The sequence below is a fragment of the Pezoporus wallicus genome, unplaced genomic scaffold (genome assembly GCF_028554395.1).
Source record: "Pezoporus wallicus isolate ANWC-B61680 ecotype Strahan unplaced genomic scaffold, APGP_CSIRO_Pwel_v1 contig_6464, whole genome shotgun sequence".
NCBI classification, from domain to species: Eukaryota; Metazoa; Chordata; class Aves; order Psittaciformes; family Psittacidae; genus Pezoporus; species Pezoporus wallicus.
Window position 1 is genome coordinate 2,701,440 of NW_026642130.1, and position 16,647 is coordinate 2,718,086.

Here is a 16,647-nt window from a genome sequence, read left to right on the forward strand (position 1 = left end):
GTATAATTTCTGAGCTATGGGTGTTGCTGTAACTCATCTCCTTTCTGCTCTCCTTCCCACAAGCTGGGAAGGAGATACAAGGTGTGTATGTTCTGCAGCTTGGTGGGGAGAGGAGGAAGAAGGAGCAATGGCCAGGCAAGGAATGAGAAGTGACGTTGGATTATCCTGTCCTGAACCTAAGCCTGTAGAAGTGAATTTGGAAGTTTCCCCCTCATTTTGAGGGATGCTGGATCCTGTAGCTCCCTGTAATGAAAAGCTACCAAAGTCAGCTCCTGTTAGCAGCAAGACCAAGGCAAAAAAAAAACATGTTTCTTCCCCACCCCCTTTTCTGTCACTTCTTCCCCCAATGCAAGGGGAGGTTTTAGAGCAAATGTCTGTTGGTATAACTGGCACATATATCGAATCTCCTTAGTCTGGGCTGTTAAGTAAGTTTAATTAATTTACTAAGTTAATGTTCCAATGCTAGCAACAAAGCATCATTGCAATCAGCTGGGTAGCAGGAATTGGAACCCCTAAATGAGCTCATTTTTTCACAGTTGGAATTAGGGACCAGTTAGCCAGTTGTGTGGCTTTTCCAATTTCTCCACTTGCCCTAGGGGAGTTGCAAGTTATTCATTCCCTGTTGCTAAGTGTGAGTAAGATGGGGAGGGGGGAGACACAAACAAACCCTACTCCATGTAGGAGTCCATCTTTGATCCTGACACTGCTGATTCCCTAGCTGTTGTCTGCACTTATCTTCCTGCCTTGGTCCTAGAATGGCATTTCTTACTGTTTGTAATAGTTTGGGGAAGCAGAAAGGCATCACTGAGAGATATTTACTGCATGTATTTTCATCCTGAGTGTGTGCAGATAAAGGAGGGGAAAAACAAATAAACAATAAAAGAATGGAAACAAAATTACAGAAATTTGCAAAGTTTGACAAATGGTGGCCAGGAGTTGCCACAAGCTAATGGCTTGCAATGATTAATAAGAGTAAAAATAATTGCATTTCATTAAGATTGATGACACCCCATTTAACCTCCCTTCTCGTTTCAGCCCTAAAGTGGAAAGAGATGAAGTTCTCATCTATAATAGCTCCTGTAACATTACCATGGAAACTGAGGCAGAGATGGAGTGTGAGGGAGCTAATCAGCCAATTACTGCCAAGATTACTGAGATATGGAAAAACTGGGGCCAGAACACTCAGGTATAATCAAATCTTTTTTACAGACTGATTCAAACAGCTTAAAATTAAATTTGTAATATTGTGTACATTTAAAGGGGGGGCAAAAAAAAACAATTTAGGCTGAGCAGCAGCAATATATAATATTAAATGCTTTCCAACTTTGAATAGCAGTTCTAATGCAGTGCAGCTGTATTAATGGTTAACTATGGTTAATCATGTATTTTATGAGACATAAATGAGCTTTATTTTCTGGGCAATGCATACCTTTTTTAACACTCTCCTGTTTTCTAACATAAATTTGAAGTCTCTTCTGAAAGTGTTATTTTCTCTTACTAGAGCAGGATGTTAGCTGTGAGACACAGAGTTTCAGCTCTCTGGCAGAGATTTAGCATTCAGCGTTTGTGCAGCTGTGGTGATATTTGGGTTTTGCTCCTCTTCAGTACCTGCAGTAAAATGGGACAGTCTTACCAGGGCTATGTGTGGGTATAGAAAGACATACCTAGAGTTCATGACAAAAATTTAGGACTTTGAACTAACACCATTGTAAAGCTCTATATCTAAAAATGACCATTGCAAACCTTAAACATTCTTTAAGAGTCCTTGTAGTGTTGAAGAATTTTTGGAGAGTACTGAGTTGGATACCAGATTGTATCACCCATGAGAAAAGAATTCAGATGGATCGGATATTTAGTGAACATCAAATACCCTTTTGTCACAGTCCTTTCCTAAATGAGCAGCACCTGAGAAGTGGAGTCCCACTTCGTAGGGGGCAGTGCAAATGGGAAGAGTTACAAAACTGGATTATGGTTAAAAAAAATAGTTTTTTATCTATTAAATCAAATTATCATGCAGTCTTCTTAGACTTGGTTTCTTGGTCGAAACCTGGGAAATTGGAGTTCATTTGCTCAGTATTGATATTAAATCTATCACAGTAATTTTTAACTTTGCTATCTGCGATGATTTATCCTTTACCACCTTATCCCAGAAGTAGCTGCAGTGTCCTGGCAGAGTAATTTTATCATGTTTCTAGCATCAGATTCTAGATCTTTTACTAAGAGTCTCTGAATATTTGCCCTGCAAATCTACCTTAGGTGTATGTTACTATTGCAGCTGAGTATCCAGAAATACGATTGCTTTTCTTATTTCAGTTAATTCTTCATCGGTCTGTGAAGGAATGTCACAGGTATGTTTTTCCCTATCAGTACTCATTTGCTAGTCAGTCTTGCTAGTTATGCTCCCAGAAACAAGCCCTGCTAAGGAGAAAACCAAGCCAAAAAATAAATTTCTAGTTGGTAACTGCAGGAAGCCATCAAAGGGCAGTGCTCAGGGAAGTATCAGATCAAATGGTAACTACTCCTTTTATTCATGTTTTCCTTCCCAAATGTGATAAGAGGACCTCTACAGCCCTCAAGCCTGGGCTGCAGCATAAAGAAGCTATTACCTACTGCTGGCTGTGATCTGAATAGCTCAGCTGTGTCATGGGTCCTGAAGTCTCAGTAATTAGATGATGACAGGTTGACTTTAGACTCAAGTGGGAGCAAAAACAGGAGGAAGTAGTGAGATTTGTCCCCTCTATGGTTTTTCTGCTCAGATTGAGGGAAATGGAGGAAGTCCTAAGCATCCTGAATGAACAAATTCATTCAGGGAGAGCAGAAGGAAATCAGCAGCGCTTTTAGATCTGGGATTTGCTGCTGCTTAATGAACCCAGTGGGCATTTGGAATCATTTTATCCCTCTTCCCAAAACTGGCCAGGGTGAACAGAGGTGGATGGGTGGAGAGTTCAGATAAATGGTTTCAATTTTTGTCCCTTTCTAGCTGACAGCATCCAGTTAAGATTTACGACCTGGTGCAGCATATGCATGCTTCACTGTAGAGGTTTAAATCATGTCATGTGAACTGGCCTTACCTTTCCAGTGGAAATAATGGTCCCCAGGTTCAGCACTAAGCAGTGAAATGCATTAATAGAACCACGTGCCTTAGGATAATGGTGCTATTAGCAGGCAGCACAACTCTGTGTACAAGTAATGGGACTGCATCTCTTTATAATAACATCTGGCACTTCTATTGCACTCTTATGCAAGGATCTGAAAGCACTTCATAAAAGAATGGGCCTGATCCATAGCTGTTCTCAGTGTAGTTACAGTGCTCAGTGCTTTGTTTTCTGCTTACTCCTCTGCCAACTGAACGATGCCTGGGCAGGCTGATAACTCAACAGTGTATTAGCACAGCTGGGCTTTGCGGGAGGGTTGGGGCAGAGGTAATTAGATGATGATGGAGCAGGATTAGCTCCAGTAGGGCACTAGAAGTAAAATGAGGCATTGCAGAAAGGCTAACAGAGGCTTATATTATCAAGAAGGTGGAATGAATGGGCATTGGCAAGAAGAGAGCAACCTCAGTTCAAGGCTTTTGTTTTACACAGAAAATAAACCCAACAAACCAAAACCATAAAAGGCTGGTTCTGAGAGTTTGAGACTAAGGGGTACAAGCTTTAGAGTGAAGTAATTTTTAATTCAGCCTTTATAAGGTACCTAACGAGACCTGTCCATAATTCTTAAAATAATAAGGAAAATAATAAGGGATTCATGTGATTGGTTGGGATTTGGTAGGTTGCCTCTGTTTGAGGGGAACATAGACTGTGAATGTGACAAGGTTTTGCAGCATTCTTCTGGTGGGGGAATGGTGGGCAGAAGGCTCAAGAGGTGCCTGGGTAGAAGCATGGTGGGTGTATGAGAGAGGCCAAGAGACATGATACCCCCGCAGCAGGGAACTGAACTTTAATAAGATAGTGATCTTTCCCAGGTTTGAGTTTCTATGGTGCTTTTAGCAGCTCTGTTCCCAGTAGCTCCCAGGCATGACCTGGAAACACCGAAAAGAAAGCCCTGCATAAATGTCTTGGTGTACAATGAGTGGCAAAGGCACGTCCAAGAGCTACATCAGCCTTCTTTGACCAGCAGGATCCTCACACTGGAAACAGTCTGTTTTTCTCTTGCCTAACTCTGGATATACAGAAGCTCCAAGTACTAGAAGAACTTTGTATCTAGATACAGACTCTTTATAGGTGCATTTTTCCCCATTTCCTTGATTCCCCTCTTTCCCACAATAAATACATACAAATATCTTAACCCCAGACACATAAACTCTTAACTCTAGGTATCTTAATTTTTTGATGATCCGTGCTAGATGGCTAAGCTTAATTCTGCAGGAAAGAGAGCTCTTGCACCTCTGATTTCACTAAAACGTTGCTTGAAAACTGGGCTGTAGCTGTCATCAAAAATTAGTGGGTTATTTGCTGAAAATGCTGGCTGTCCTCTTTGTGTTGTGCATGCTCCTCCCTTGAGTCAGGCACTTGAGTTTACTATCCTAGTTTAATCTTTCTGAAAACTTTTGGGCAGAATCCTCAGGAAAACAGCTGTATTTTCTAGTAGGTGATGCAATAACCCCCATTAAAGTTTTGCCCCTACAAATCTGGTCTGTGAGCTGTTGCTTGAATGGTTGCAGTCTGAGCTGGACTCAGCTGTGAATCTAGAAGACCCTCAAAATTTCTGGGATTTTCAAATTGCTGGCTGGAGATCTGTGAGTCACATGCCAGACTTCATGAATTTGGACTTTTCCTGATGTCTGGTCTGTGTCCCACAATCCCCCAGAGAATAGCATATATAGTTTTCTTTAGAAACTGACTTAGGCTCTTGCCTCACTTTATAAGTGAAGTATTTTACCCCATATGACTTAATTAGGTGTCATGAAGTAAGCAGCAGGCTTCTGCCCCACTGTTGCATTCAGCATCATTAGTGTTTGTAACTTGCTCCATTATTATCTAAGGAAGAGTTGCAGAATTATTTTTGTATTGCTGTGTAACACAATTTAGCCTACTGAAAGGAGAGGTGAAAAAATTCCAGCACTGATTGTATATCCCACAGGACTTAATTAGTTCATATTTTCATGATACACTGGATAATTGGAAGATATGAATTAAATAATAAAAGAGAAGAGAAAATTTCTAATGCTCACTCAGTACCTGTCCACTTCCACCTTGGCTGTATAATGAGATGTCAGCTACCGTGACACTGATGAGACTTGCAAAACACACTGGTAACACATGTAAAGGATGCTCATGGGAAGGTTTGACCAGGCTCGGATGTCTCTGAACCCATTATGCTTAGTGAGCCTTCAGATTATTATTTCGGATCACTGGACCAGACCTAATTATCATGCAAGCATGCTGTTTGAGCAGTGTTTCCCTCCTCCGACTCCCCCTCCTCCTCTGGCCCAGATGGGTAATATAATGTTTGTTGGAGGGCAGATGCCACGTATATGAAGACAGTCATAGGAAAGCTGAACTGGTATACTAGTGAATTCTCTACAACCCAGCCCTCAAGGGGTCCCTATTAAGAAATAGAAGGCTAATAAAAAATAACTTGCTAGATAAAAAGCACCATCCTGGATTATGGCTGTGCCTGGGTATGCTGTGCTGCCTTTAGTTTGTTTTTAAATAGGGCGTTAAGGTAAGGCCTTGAGATTTAAGAAGAAGCTTAGAGTATTGAGGATCTGTGAATTCTTAGCTTGGTGGTTGATACCGAAATAACTGTTTTGTTCACTTCTCAACCAGAAAAGAAGAAAGAAAAAAAGAACCCCACAAAGGCTGTGTCTGAGATACATACATGCTAGAAGACCCTTGCTGTTTAATTTAATGTAATCAGGACTAGCTCTCCAAATCCCCTGGATTCCTCCTAGATCTTAGAATCACTCATTCCCTTCTTTTTTTTGTCCTCATTTTCTACATTTACTGTCTCTCTGGATGCCACAGTATTTGGAGGTGGGGAAGAAGGAGAGATAACTTTGGCCACTGAAGATATTTTGTATTTTTTAAAGGTGACCAAATCTCTTGACTGTGTCCATCTGTGAGGGTTACAAGTGATGGAAGGTGCATCTTGCCTTGCAGGTCCAGTAGGCTCTTTGTGCTCTGTGTGACAGACGTGCAACGCTCTTTCATTCTTGTGCTAGTGCAGTCCTCATGGTGCATCGATGTCTGACTCGTGCATTTTTGAGGGTGAAGGGCTCATAGTCTGTTGCTACTGCTTGCAAGCAAGTGTGGGTTTCCAGTTTATGGTCATTATCTTCTGTTTAAAAAACAAAATAAAAAAATTCAGTAATATCATTAGGGTACCAGTGCCTAAGGGTGAACATGGGGTATTCTCTTTGAGGCTTCTTTGCCTTCAGGGCCCTGGCATACTCTCATTCCTACACTGTCTCTCTTTGGTACCCTTTGGCTATCTCTCTTCATTTGCCCTCGATCTCCTGTACTGCCTTTTTTTCTGATGCACCAAAGAATACCACAAAGGACAAACAATCCTTTCTCTGCTTTCTCCAGTGCTCCCCTTTGCTATAATGCCCATGAGAAAAACTACTATATCAGTCTGAAAGTAAGTAAGTAGGGTATGGACCAAACATACTGCCTTGCAAGGATGGATGCATAGTGGTTTGAGTGTGAGTCCCTGAATGAGTCCTGGCACCATGTGCTAGCAGAGATGGAGCAGTCAGGTTTGTGCTTCTTCCCCCTTGGTACGAGCAAAACAGTGCCACCTGCCCTCTGTCACCTTATCATGAAGATTGATGCTAAAGGGTGTTTCAGGAGTGGTCTTTCCTCTTCAGCCTCTCTACCGTGGTGCAGAAGTTCACAGGGGGAGCCACAGAGTAGATTCCCTCTTGATAAGCAGTTTGTTTGTAAGGGGTTAATAAAACAGTTCCCCTTTTCTAAACTGGAGGGAGAATTATAGCAAAATACGATATTTCATTCCTGTATGTCCATTTAGATACTGTAAAACACCAGACCTGTTTATGTGGCCATAGTGGTCACATCTCACAGAGACTAGGGAACAGTTTCTTTCGACTACATCTTATTAAGGAACGTCTGGATAGAACCTGACATTACGGTCTTGGGCTTTGAGTAGGGCTCCTGGGCGCTATGGCAGTGCAAATAGCCAAACCCAACTACGTTACACAGGATGGGATGTCAGGATGAAACTCTTCTAAATATTATGTGTGTATTTTTAACAAATACACATTTTCAACAGCCCAGCAAGCCCACCCTTGCATCACCATATTCCCTGCTTTCTTAACCTGCTAGCTTGATCGCAGTGTTATTTTAAGAAGGGGGTGGGGAACGCAACAAAACTAACCAAGATTTGAAAGCTTCGCAGGAAGGAAATGGAGGAGTCCATAATAGTTTTCATAAAAATAAAACCACAAAGCCAGTCTTGGGGTGCGGATACTATCAGAGCAGAGAGGTACCATCTGCAAGGTTGTTAAGATGTAGAGAACCAAGATGGCCTCCACAGTAACCACAGGCAATGTGAAGAGATAAATGGTTGACCCGAGCCCGTGTCAGGCTAGGATTGATGCCACTATCAGCCCTAGTGCTTTTGCAATGATTTTTTTAAGAAATCTCTGATAGAGTGTGTTATCTAGTTACTGGCATGAGGGCAACGGCCTGGAGGCAGTGAGGAGGAGGGGGGAGGAAGAAGGAGAGGAGGAGGAGAGAGAGAAAGGAAAAAAAGGTCATTCCAGGAGGACAATCTCAGTTGGACTAAATGAGAAAATAAGGGCCTTGCTCTGTAAGGAGGTGTGTGTAAATAAATAAATAAATAAAGTAGCTGCTAGGTGTGTGAGCAAAGGATAATCAGAATTGCTGCTTTATCTTTTTCTATTTTTCCTTTTTTTCTTTCTTTTTTACTTTTTTTTTTTTCCAGTGGCATCGTCCTTGGGCTAAAATGGGAAATTTAGGTGATCTGCTTGTAGTGTGGGTTGTTTTTTTTCCTTTAACTTTTTGCTTCCTGATTTAAGGTTTAACTCTTTCCTCTCCTGCTGTCACATCAAAAATGAAAGACTGAACTGTAGCGTTTTTTTTTTCCCCACCATTTTTAACAGCCTCTTGTTCTGTTTTTGTTTTTTTTTTTTTATTTTTTCTTACCCCACCATCTTTCTAATATCTCTGAGGAGATTGCTTACCAAATTGTTTGTATCTTTTCTAGGAGCCCTTTACTCCCCATCACTTATACTGTTGCATGAAAGGCACAGTGGGAGTTACTCCCAGGATAGGATGCTGTTATGTCCTGGGTGAGATGCCAGTCCCTTGTCAACCTACAGCACATCAAAGCCTTTCCACTTGCATTTAAACATACCTGTGTGAAATCAGAACTAAGCATGGCTTAGTTTAATGAGAATTGTTTTCTTTCTCTCCCCTCTATTTATTCCTGTTCCCCACCTTTAAGAGAAACACAGATTCAGAGCGAAAAGTATTATTTTGGAGATGCTCTTCCAGGGAACAGAAAGCAAATCTTTCCCTTCCTGCATGAAGAGAAGGCTTGAATTAAGGTCAGGAGGGTGTGGGGAAGCCTTTCTGAGGGAGTGGGGGCACATTTTCTCTCTGCTTGCTCCCAGGCTCTTGCACAGAGTCTTGCAGCCACTTTCTTGTTTAATTATGACAAACCCTAATTGGCTTCAGTGCATAGGCAGTTTTGGAGGGCAAATGATTGTGGTTTGAAAGCATGGCTCTGGTTCTCCATCTGTGTGACTCACTCTTAATTTGGGGGAAGGGGATATGAGTATTTGATGGCTGGGTGCATGATGGGGTGCTTGGCCTTGAGCTCTGGGTGAAGTCAGCAGGAAACCTTCTCCATCTCTCTTTCTTGGGGATTCAATTGGAAAAGGGCTGAGCTCCTTGGAGTCACACATAAAATAGTTATCATAACCCAGATTTGTTCTTCTGCACTAAGGCATGTCTTAATGTATGTGAACATCTTGCATCTCCTTAGGTGTGGTGTAGGCTGAAGATATTTTCAGGCACTTGCATCACTAAAATAGGATCCTGTGTCACCATCTGACCTTGTGTTCTCTCCCCAGTCCCAAACAGAGCAATACTGCGTACTTGATGCTTCACATGGCAGCAACAAAGGCATTGCCTGACCTGCACTACTTCCCAACTTTATGTTTCGTTGGTGTTTCATTTTAGGCACCTAAATCCATACTGAGGTGCTGACATATGAATGCCCAGTTCTGAACTTTAAACCTTCCCCTTGATGATCTTGTTCCCTCATCCACATCAAAATTGACTGGATTTAATCTTCCAAAATACTGAGCCTACATAGATGTTGGTATGTCAGGTGTCTCTATGTTCCTGCAAGTCACTCCTAATTACTGGTGGTTTATTCAGAGACATTTATGCAGGAAAAAACCTTATATACAAAGCCACAGAATTCTCTAGACATTTGCTCGTTTGGATAAGCATTGACAGGATATAGGCCAGTAACTCAGGTGGGCTGGTTCTCATTACCCATGGGTTGCAGAGGAGGAGGACCTCCTTCTCTTTCTGTCTCTGCAAAGTTTCACCTAGGTTGTAGACTGTACCTGGACCCAGTGTAATACCTCTGTCATTCATGGCATTGTGTAAGGTGGGTATTGGGTTACCCCGTCTATAGGGACAAAGCTTTAAAGAGCTGAGTTTGGTACCCAGGCTATCCTATAGCAACAAGGGCAGGGTCAGGCTTCCCATCCAATTCACAAGAAGTGAGAAGAAGCCTTGGATGGACTGTGTTTGTGGGACAGCTGGGTTTTGCTTAATCTAGAAAAAAAATAGGCAAATCCTGAGGATAACAAAAACCTGAAAAGTTTGATCTTGTAGTAAGCTACCTGTAATGATGGAAAATAAACACCTTGCATTGTGATTTCTTCTGAGTCTTTAAAGTAGAGAGCAGAGTAAAAATTAAGAGTATTTGTTGTGTTGTTCTTTTTAAAGTTTGATTTAAAAAAAATGTTGTAGCAGGAGGAAAACCCAACATGTTCAAGCACTGTACCACAAGTAATCTAATAAGGGCCTTCCTTCTGTCTTTCAGGAAAGGGTTAATTTTATGTGATTGCCAGTAAAAGCAAGCTGTTTTCATGATGAGTCTGTGATAGCTGGGTGATAGACTGGTTTAACAACTGCTTGCTAAATGCTGGGTACCTTCTCCTGATTGGCAGCTCCGTAAGTGGAAGCCCCTCGTGTCCAATCTGTCCTTGTGAATAGCTGCAGAGCAAAGGACTTCATTAAGAGATCATAAGGCTACCTCGTAAAAACTAGCAAATAATTACAATGACAATGGGAAGGAGCAAAGAGGACTGAGTGCTCTGTGGTCCCCGTGAAGAAAAGCAGACATCCCAGAGCAGGGAAGCATCAGGTGAAGTGGATGTTATAAACACTTTCTCGTGAACACTGTGTCTTCTCAATAAAGCGTCAGTTTAGCTCTTCTATGGCTTTAACAAAATATTCCCAGTTAACTTCATGGGTGGTGTGGGGCTGGGAGCTGTTAGCTCATATTCAGTTAATTTCAAATGTCAGAGCTCATTAGCAGTGATTTTAGCCAAAGACAGTTTGTGAGGAGCTCAGTAAATTTGACTTCCTCAAATAAAATTGAGGAAAGAGATTGCCATTTTGCTTATTGATTTATTTTCCTGCTTTCACACGTCTTCTTTGGGTCTGTGTTCTGATTAAGGGTCAGGGTCAGCTTTAGCCACTTAGGGATCATGCTTCTCCCTCTTTCACACACAGTCTTGCTCTTTCACCATTTAATCCTCATTTACTTGTCTTTTTTTCTCCTTCCTTAACCTGTGCTTGGTGAGCAGAAGATGTAGTTTGTGCTTTCAGCGTTGAGGAAAGCTTTTCCATGAGCTTATCAGCAAGTTCATGTAGGCATGAAAGCAAGCACATGTAGGCAGGAAAGCAGCATGGATTTAGATGTCCAGACAGACCTATGCAAACCTGGGTAGAGAGAGACATATGAAGTAATTCTGGATTAATTGTAGGGATAACTCATCCAAGGTTGGTCTGTGTATGTTTTCCTTGTTCTCTTGAATCCCTCTGTGCCAAATAAATCGGTGCAGAGAAAGTTGTTGGGCAGTTGGTGTTATTCTATAGTGCCTTTCTGTGAGCTCTACTGTGGTCAGCACAGGGACGCATCATGAGATGGAGCCACTGGAGGTAAAATTATGGCTTCAAAGCTGAGATGCCCAAGGAAAGCTGCAGAAGTTGAGGTTCTCCATGCAGGAAGGACTGCAGTCACTGGTCACTGGCATGGCCCCAGACCAGTGTTGATTTTCAGGTCTGGAAGAAATGGTTTCTTGATTGCCAGGTACCTGAGGGACTTGAAGGCAGGTACCACGGGATGACAGTTTTGGCTAAGTTTCCCTAGGTGGTGATATCTGGCAGTGGATAGGGCTTTTTGGATTTGGGCCAAAGTACTTCCACCTGCTGTACACATATCGCCATTTGAGTATATACCCTAATATGGTGCCCATCTCTTCCTGAAATCAAATCTACCTTTGGAAAATGCTACTAGGCACCCGTCTGCACCTTAAATACTTGAACATATTCATATTCTGGGGTAAGAATGTGCCAGCAAAGATCCTTGGATAAAGGGACCCTGGATTTTGTCCTGCCAGACGATTACCAGGCAGACAAATGTGTGTGTGGGAGGGCAGATACTGAAAGCCATGGAGTGTACATTTTTTCAGGGGATCTGCATTCCCAACAAAGATGAGCTGTTACAGCTTTGCAAAACAGAGAGGCATGGCTTTATAGTTCAAACAGCAGCAGTTTGTGCTTTCAACTCAAAGGCCTCTCAGTTCAGAGGGCAGTGTGTTGATCGAGAGGTTCTCTCTCACGCTAGTCTCTCATCTGGTTGTCTGATTTAAAGGAAGTTTGGGCTAAAATCACTTGAAATGACAAGAGTGGTTGCTGTCCCATAATGTGTGTGACGCTGCTCTTCAGTGGAGGCGTACTTGCTCATGGCATGGCTGTTCAGCACAAAGTGCACTAAATTAACTTCAGCTGCCTTCTGGCTTATGTTGCGGTTCTGTCTGCACCACTGCTGAAATTGCCTATCATCATGTGCCACTGTAAGCAAAAAGGACTGGGAAAAAGAAAGAAAATTAAATGGAAGAACGATTTCATTGAGAATAAGTTCTAATTTTAACTATCTAAAATAAATGTATTGAAGCATACATATCTGCTGTAGACATGTCCTCATTTGGAAGGTGTCTTGCGTCAGGAATGTTCTCTGTGTGTGCAGCTCCTTGCACAGGAAGATCTGAGGCTTTATCTGAATTTATTGCAATTAAATAGGTACCCTTGACTTCAGGGAAATAGCATGGGTGTTCCCAGACTTCTAAATGTCACATAATGTTTGGATTCCCATTAGGATTTGGCAAATTCAGCTCATAGTGACAGCGCAAAGGCTGTGGCATCTTCCTGGCCACCATAACCCAGTATTATCCTATTGCTTATGTGACCTTTTCTGTAAGAGTCTCATCTTCACCTTTTTACCTTTCTTACAGATAAGTGTTTTTGATGATGACAATAAAGATACTGCAAAGCACTTTTATTCTTGGTTGCCCCATCTAGGCTGTGTGTTTGGATCCAAGCGGTCGGCGTTCCAGTCAGATTGCACTATCAGATGGAGCTGGCTCTATTTCCTGCATTATTCTTCCTGGCTGTACCACATTATACAATTATGTTTGCATTTAAACCTGAGCACTTACCTGTAATGATGCTGTAGTTCAGTACATGATACATTACAGCAGTAGATAATGCATACAGATAGGCTAAGAAAGCATGTTGTTGATGTGCTAAAACTAAACAGGACATTGCATTTGAAAGCGGACTCTGAAAGCTCGCAGATTGGGCAGAGCTGTTTAAAAAGCTTGCATCCCGAGAAGTGTTCAAGCCAGGTTGGACAGGGATTTGAGCAACCTGGTCTAGTGGAAGGTGTCCCTGCCCACGGCAGCGGTTTGGAACTGGATAATCTTTAAGGTCCCTTCAAACCCAAACTATTCTATGATTCTATAAAATAATAGAGTGCAGGGTGAAACCCTCTCTCTGCTGGGCAGGTACAGGATTGAAAGGACAGGGCAGGCTTACTCAACATTGCCCTTTGGTTCCATCGCAGAAGTTTAACATGAGTGCTCGCGAGTGCAGCTACCCATGTCTGCCAGAGTGGGACTGTCTCAGCGATTGCTGGGAGTCCCAAATCCTACACCCGTATAGCACAACCTAAGTGGGCAGCAATGATACAGCTTGGAGAACTGCCTGTGTCTCTGCTGCATGAGTGAAGTTAGCTGGGTTGTTTTAGGCGGTGCTCCGTAGCTGGATGGCAGACCCTGGCTCCAAATGCTGAGGGTTATAGGTACTACTAAATAGTGGTAAGGTGGTTAATCTCTAACTTCTTTTAGGATTCCACTTCCGACAGAGAAAATGAAGTCTTTAGAAACTTCTCTACCTCTATGGAGGGCATTGTACTGGAGCAAGGGGGCAGATTTCAGAAAGTGGTAACTTTCAACACTGCTAGTTTGCATCAGGTCTTATCCTGAGAGGCAGCGAAATTATATAGCCTGAATAAATTTCTTTGTGCTCGTTCAGGTCCTCCCTCTCAAAGTGAAATTTACTTTAAAAATACATTTTAAGTAGGTGCAAATCATCAAGAAAATGTTTTGATGAAGCTGCTGCGGTGATTAAGCAGAAACCAAACCTTGTGAGTCAGACATGACTTTTCCTTGTGGGATACTAAAGCAAAGGCTTCCTGCTTCACAAGGTATCAGCAAGCACATCAGTTTTCCCTTCAACAAAACAGGGATTGCAACTTGTTTTCCTAGCAGGTTCCTTCTTCCATCATGAGATGTTCAGTTACAGTCACTTGAATGGCCCTGGCACTTTGGCTGAAGATACTTGGATGCATAAATGGCAGTGCTAGTGTTTGTCCTTGGTCTGTGTGGTTTTGCTGTCTATATACTTTGCTTTATGCATAAGACATACCAAGTTGTAGCCTACATGCAGCCTTTCCCCTCTTCTAAGCATTTTTCAGTCTTTGCCTGGTATATCACTGAAACCCCTTGTGAACTGCGTTTGTGGTGGAGACTCCCTGTGTATCAGTTCACTTGAATTCCCTACATCCCTACAAGAGCTGTGCGGAAGTCAGGGGCTGGAAACCACACCAGTGCTTTTGACCTCCAGCCCATCCTCTCAGCAGATTTGGGACACAGAACTTTTTTTTATCCTCCTGCCTGATCCCAAAACCTCATCATCATCAGATTTCCATTGCTGGGGTGGAACAGCCTCCTTTATTCTGCCCCATTGACTGTACTGCCCATTCAGACATCCTTTCTGTTGACACGTAGGCATGTAATTTGATTTCTTTTCCTGCAGGTGGCTGGAAAATTGTTCAGCTAATCTTTGTATTTGCAATATTTGCTCTCAGATTAGTTAAAGTAAGTCAAGATCATTCAATTGTGAGACAATATTTGCACAACGCATAGTGCAAAGGCTAACAGAGTCGCCAGGCTTGGTTATTCTGCTTGTGTAAACAACTTGATGTTGCAATTTTCTCATTACCATTAAATTGACATATTTAATTTGTCTCAGAAGCCTTCATCCTCTGAGAAATCACTGGTTTAGAGAGATGTGTAAATTATGTGTGCCCTTTGACTGTGCTCTGGAAAGGAAAAAACAGTTGTGCTGTATCTAAACTGGAAGACTGCATTCCCCATTGAATTCCCCAATGTGTTTCCATGCACAGGATTTTCATGCAATTGAGGTTACAATTAAAACTCTGCACTGGGATAGTTTCCACTAAAATAAGCTGTTTCTTAGTATCAGGACATACATAAAAATTAGGAAGATTCTTGTGAATTAGCAATGAGCTACTGTAGAGAAAACTTGCATTTTGTGAAACAGGGCTCTTAATGTGCTTCAAGGCATTTCCTCTGCTTCCAGAGTGTTTTCCTTAATATTTGGAGTTTTCTGATCGTAAGATCAATCTCCCACCATAAACCTCAAAAGACTCTGAAATACCCAAGAGCAACACTCTGGGACTTGCATCAGTGTGGTAAATAGACCTGGTCCTTCCCATGGATCTCCTGGTTTATTTCATTATAGAGTGGCTTAATACTGCTCATAACACCCATTACATGGTATAACATCTTGGGTGAGGTTTGTTGCCTGTGTTTAGGAAGCTGGCTTGTGCTATATCTGGGACGTGCACCCCCTGACAACAGCGATGTCTTTTCAGTGCCCTCCCTGTGAAAGCACCATTAGACCTAACTAACACTCCATGTCCTTAATTAAATACCTCTGGTGTAAAGAGCCTTACCTTATGTGCTTGGAAATTGCAGTGATTACTCCCCTGCTGGAAAATCCTCATTTTTGGTAGTTGTTTTTTGAGTGGTTTTGTTGGTTTAATTGTTTGGGACCTTATTTTATTCTTTTAACAGGAATTAAGCTGTTTATTATGCCATTGTCCAGTTGCAAATTGGCCTCAGACCGATTTGTGCCAAGGACTCTGACCTCCAAAACTGCCCACTCATATTTTTAGGCGAGCTAATCAGCTAGATGAACTATTTACAGTTGGCTTTTGGGTCTTCTCACTGCTTTTGTGGCTGCCCCTGTCTGAGTAATTAATGACAGTGTGGCTTGTTTATGGTCTTGAGTTACTAATGCTGTTGGCTGCAAATGCATTTTTACCTCTGGGACGTGCAGGTTTCCTGGTTCTAGTCCCACCTCACCAGCCCAGGTCAATTTTTTGTGTGTAAACAGATTTATCCTGTAATAGTTGGAGAGAGAGTAGGGCCATTCATCAGTCCCATACAGAACATGCTCAGCCAGATACTTCCGTTCTTGTGCCTGTGCAGTTCAACGGAAATCAGAAAGATTCCTGCAGGACAGATAAATATAAAAGGGGAAAAAAACCAAACATAAGTAATCCTTTCTTTTTAACTCAGGGTACAGGCAGTCTCAATTAAAAATAAAGGTATAAGTTGGTGTACCACATGTCCAGACATGAGCCCAGCCCTGATCCTTGTATCATTGCTTACGGGAGTCATTAATGAAGGAACTGCTTAGGTAGGATGATGCTGCCTACATTTTAAAGCTAGAGTAAAGGTTAAAGAGAAGTTACATCAGATGATGTAGATATTGAAATATCATCTCATGGCCTTGGAAAAGGTTTGTTGGGTTAGGTTCCAGGCTTGTTTTATCACAGACAATTGTGCCAAGCATGCCAATTCATAAAGGAAACCCCAGTTTGGTCTCCTACTCCCTTTGGAAACCTGATACAGATTCTCAATGCATGGACAGTCAGAAGCATTCTGCTCATTTCCGTCATTAATTTATTCACAGCTATGGTTACTTCCAGTCTTCTTGGGGATAATGTTGTCTTTTGGCATAAATGATTCATTTTTCCTGTTATATACTTGGCTATCTTTCCTTCCGTTTCTTAACATGTGCAAGGCTACTTCCCTAATGATTTGTGACTCGAGCACAACCATTCCTGAAATTTTTTGTATATTTTTTTTCAGAAACCTGGAAAAGACAGTCCCATCATCTGACTACATCTGTTGCTCATATTGGTTACCAGTGTCTGCTCAGTTGGTCTCTGCCGTGATAGGAATTTGAAGGGAAC

General features: G+C 42.0%; 1 protein-coding gene across 6 annotated transcripts in view; it reads left to right on the forward strand.

Annotated features, from left to right (window-relative positions):
* PKHD1 (PKHD1 ciliary IPT domain containing fibrocystin/polyductin) overlaps positions 1-16,647 on the forward strand; it is a 254,467-nt gene that overhangs the window by 66,462 nt on the left and 171,358 nt on the right. For all 6 annotated transcript variants that reach the window (XR_008974692.1, XM_057427481.1, XM_057427480.1 and 3 more), the window contains exon 35: positions 1,036-1,186. Coding sequence is in view for 5 of the 6 variants with exons in the window: in XM_057427481.1 (XP_057283464.1) it covers positions 1,036-1,186 (151 nt within the window). In the remaining variant the exon portion in view is untranslated. The remainder of the gene's footprint in view (positions 1-1,035; positions 1,187-16,647) is intronic.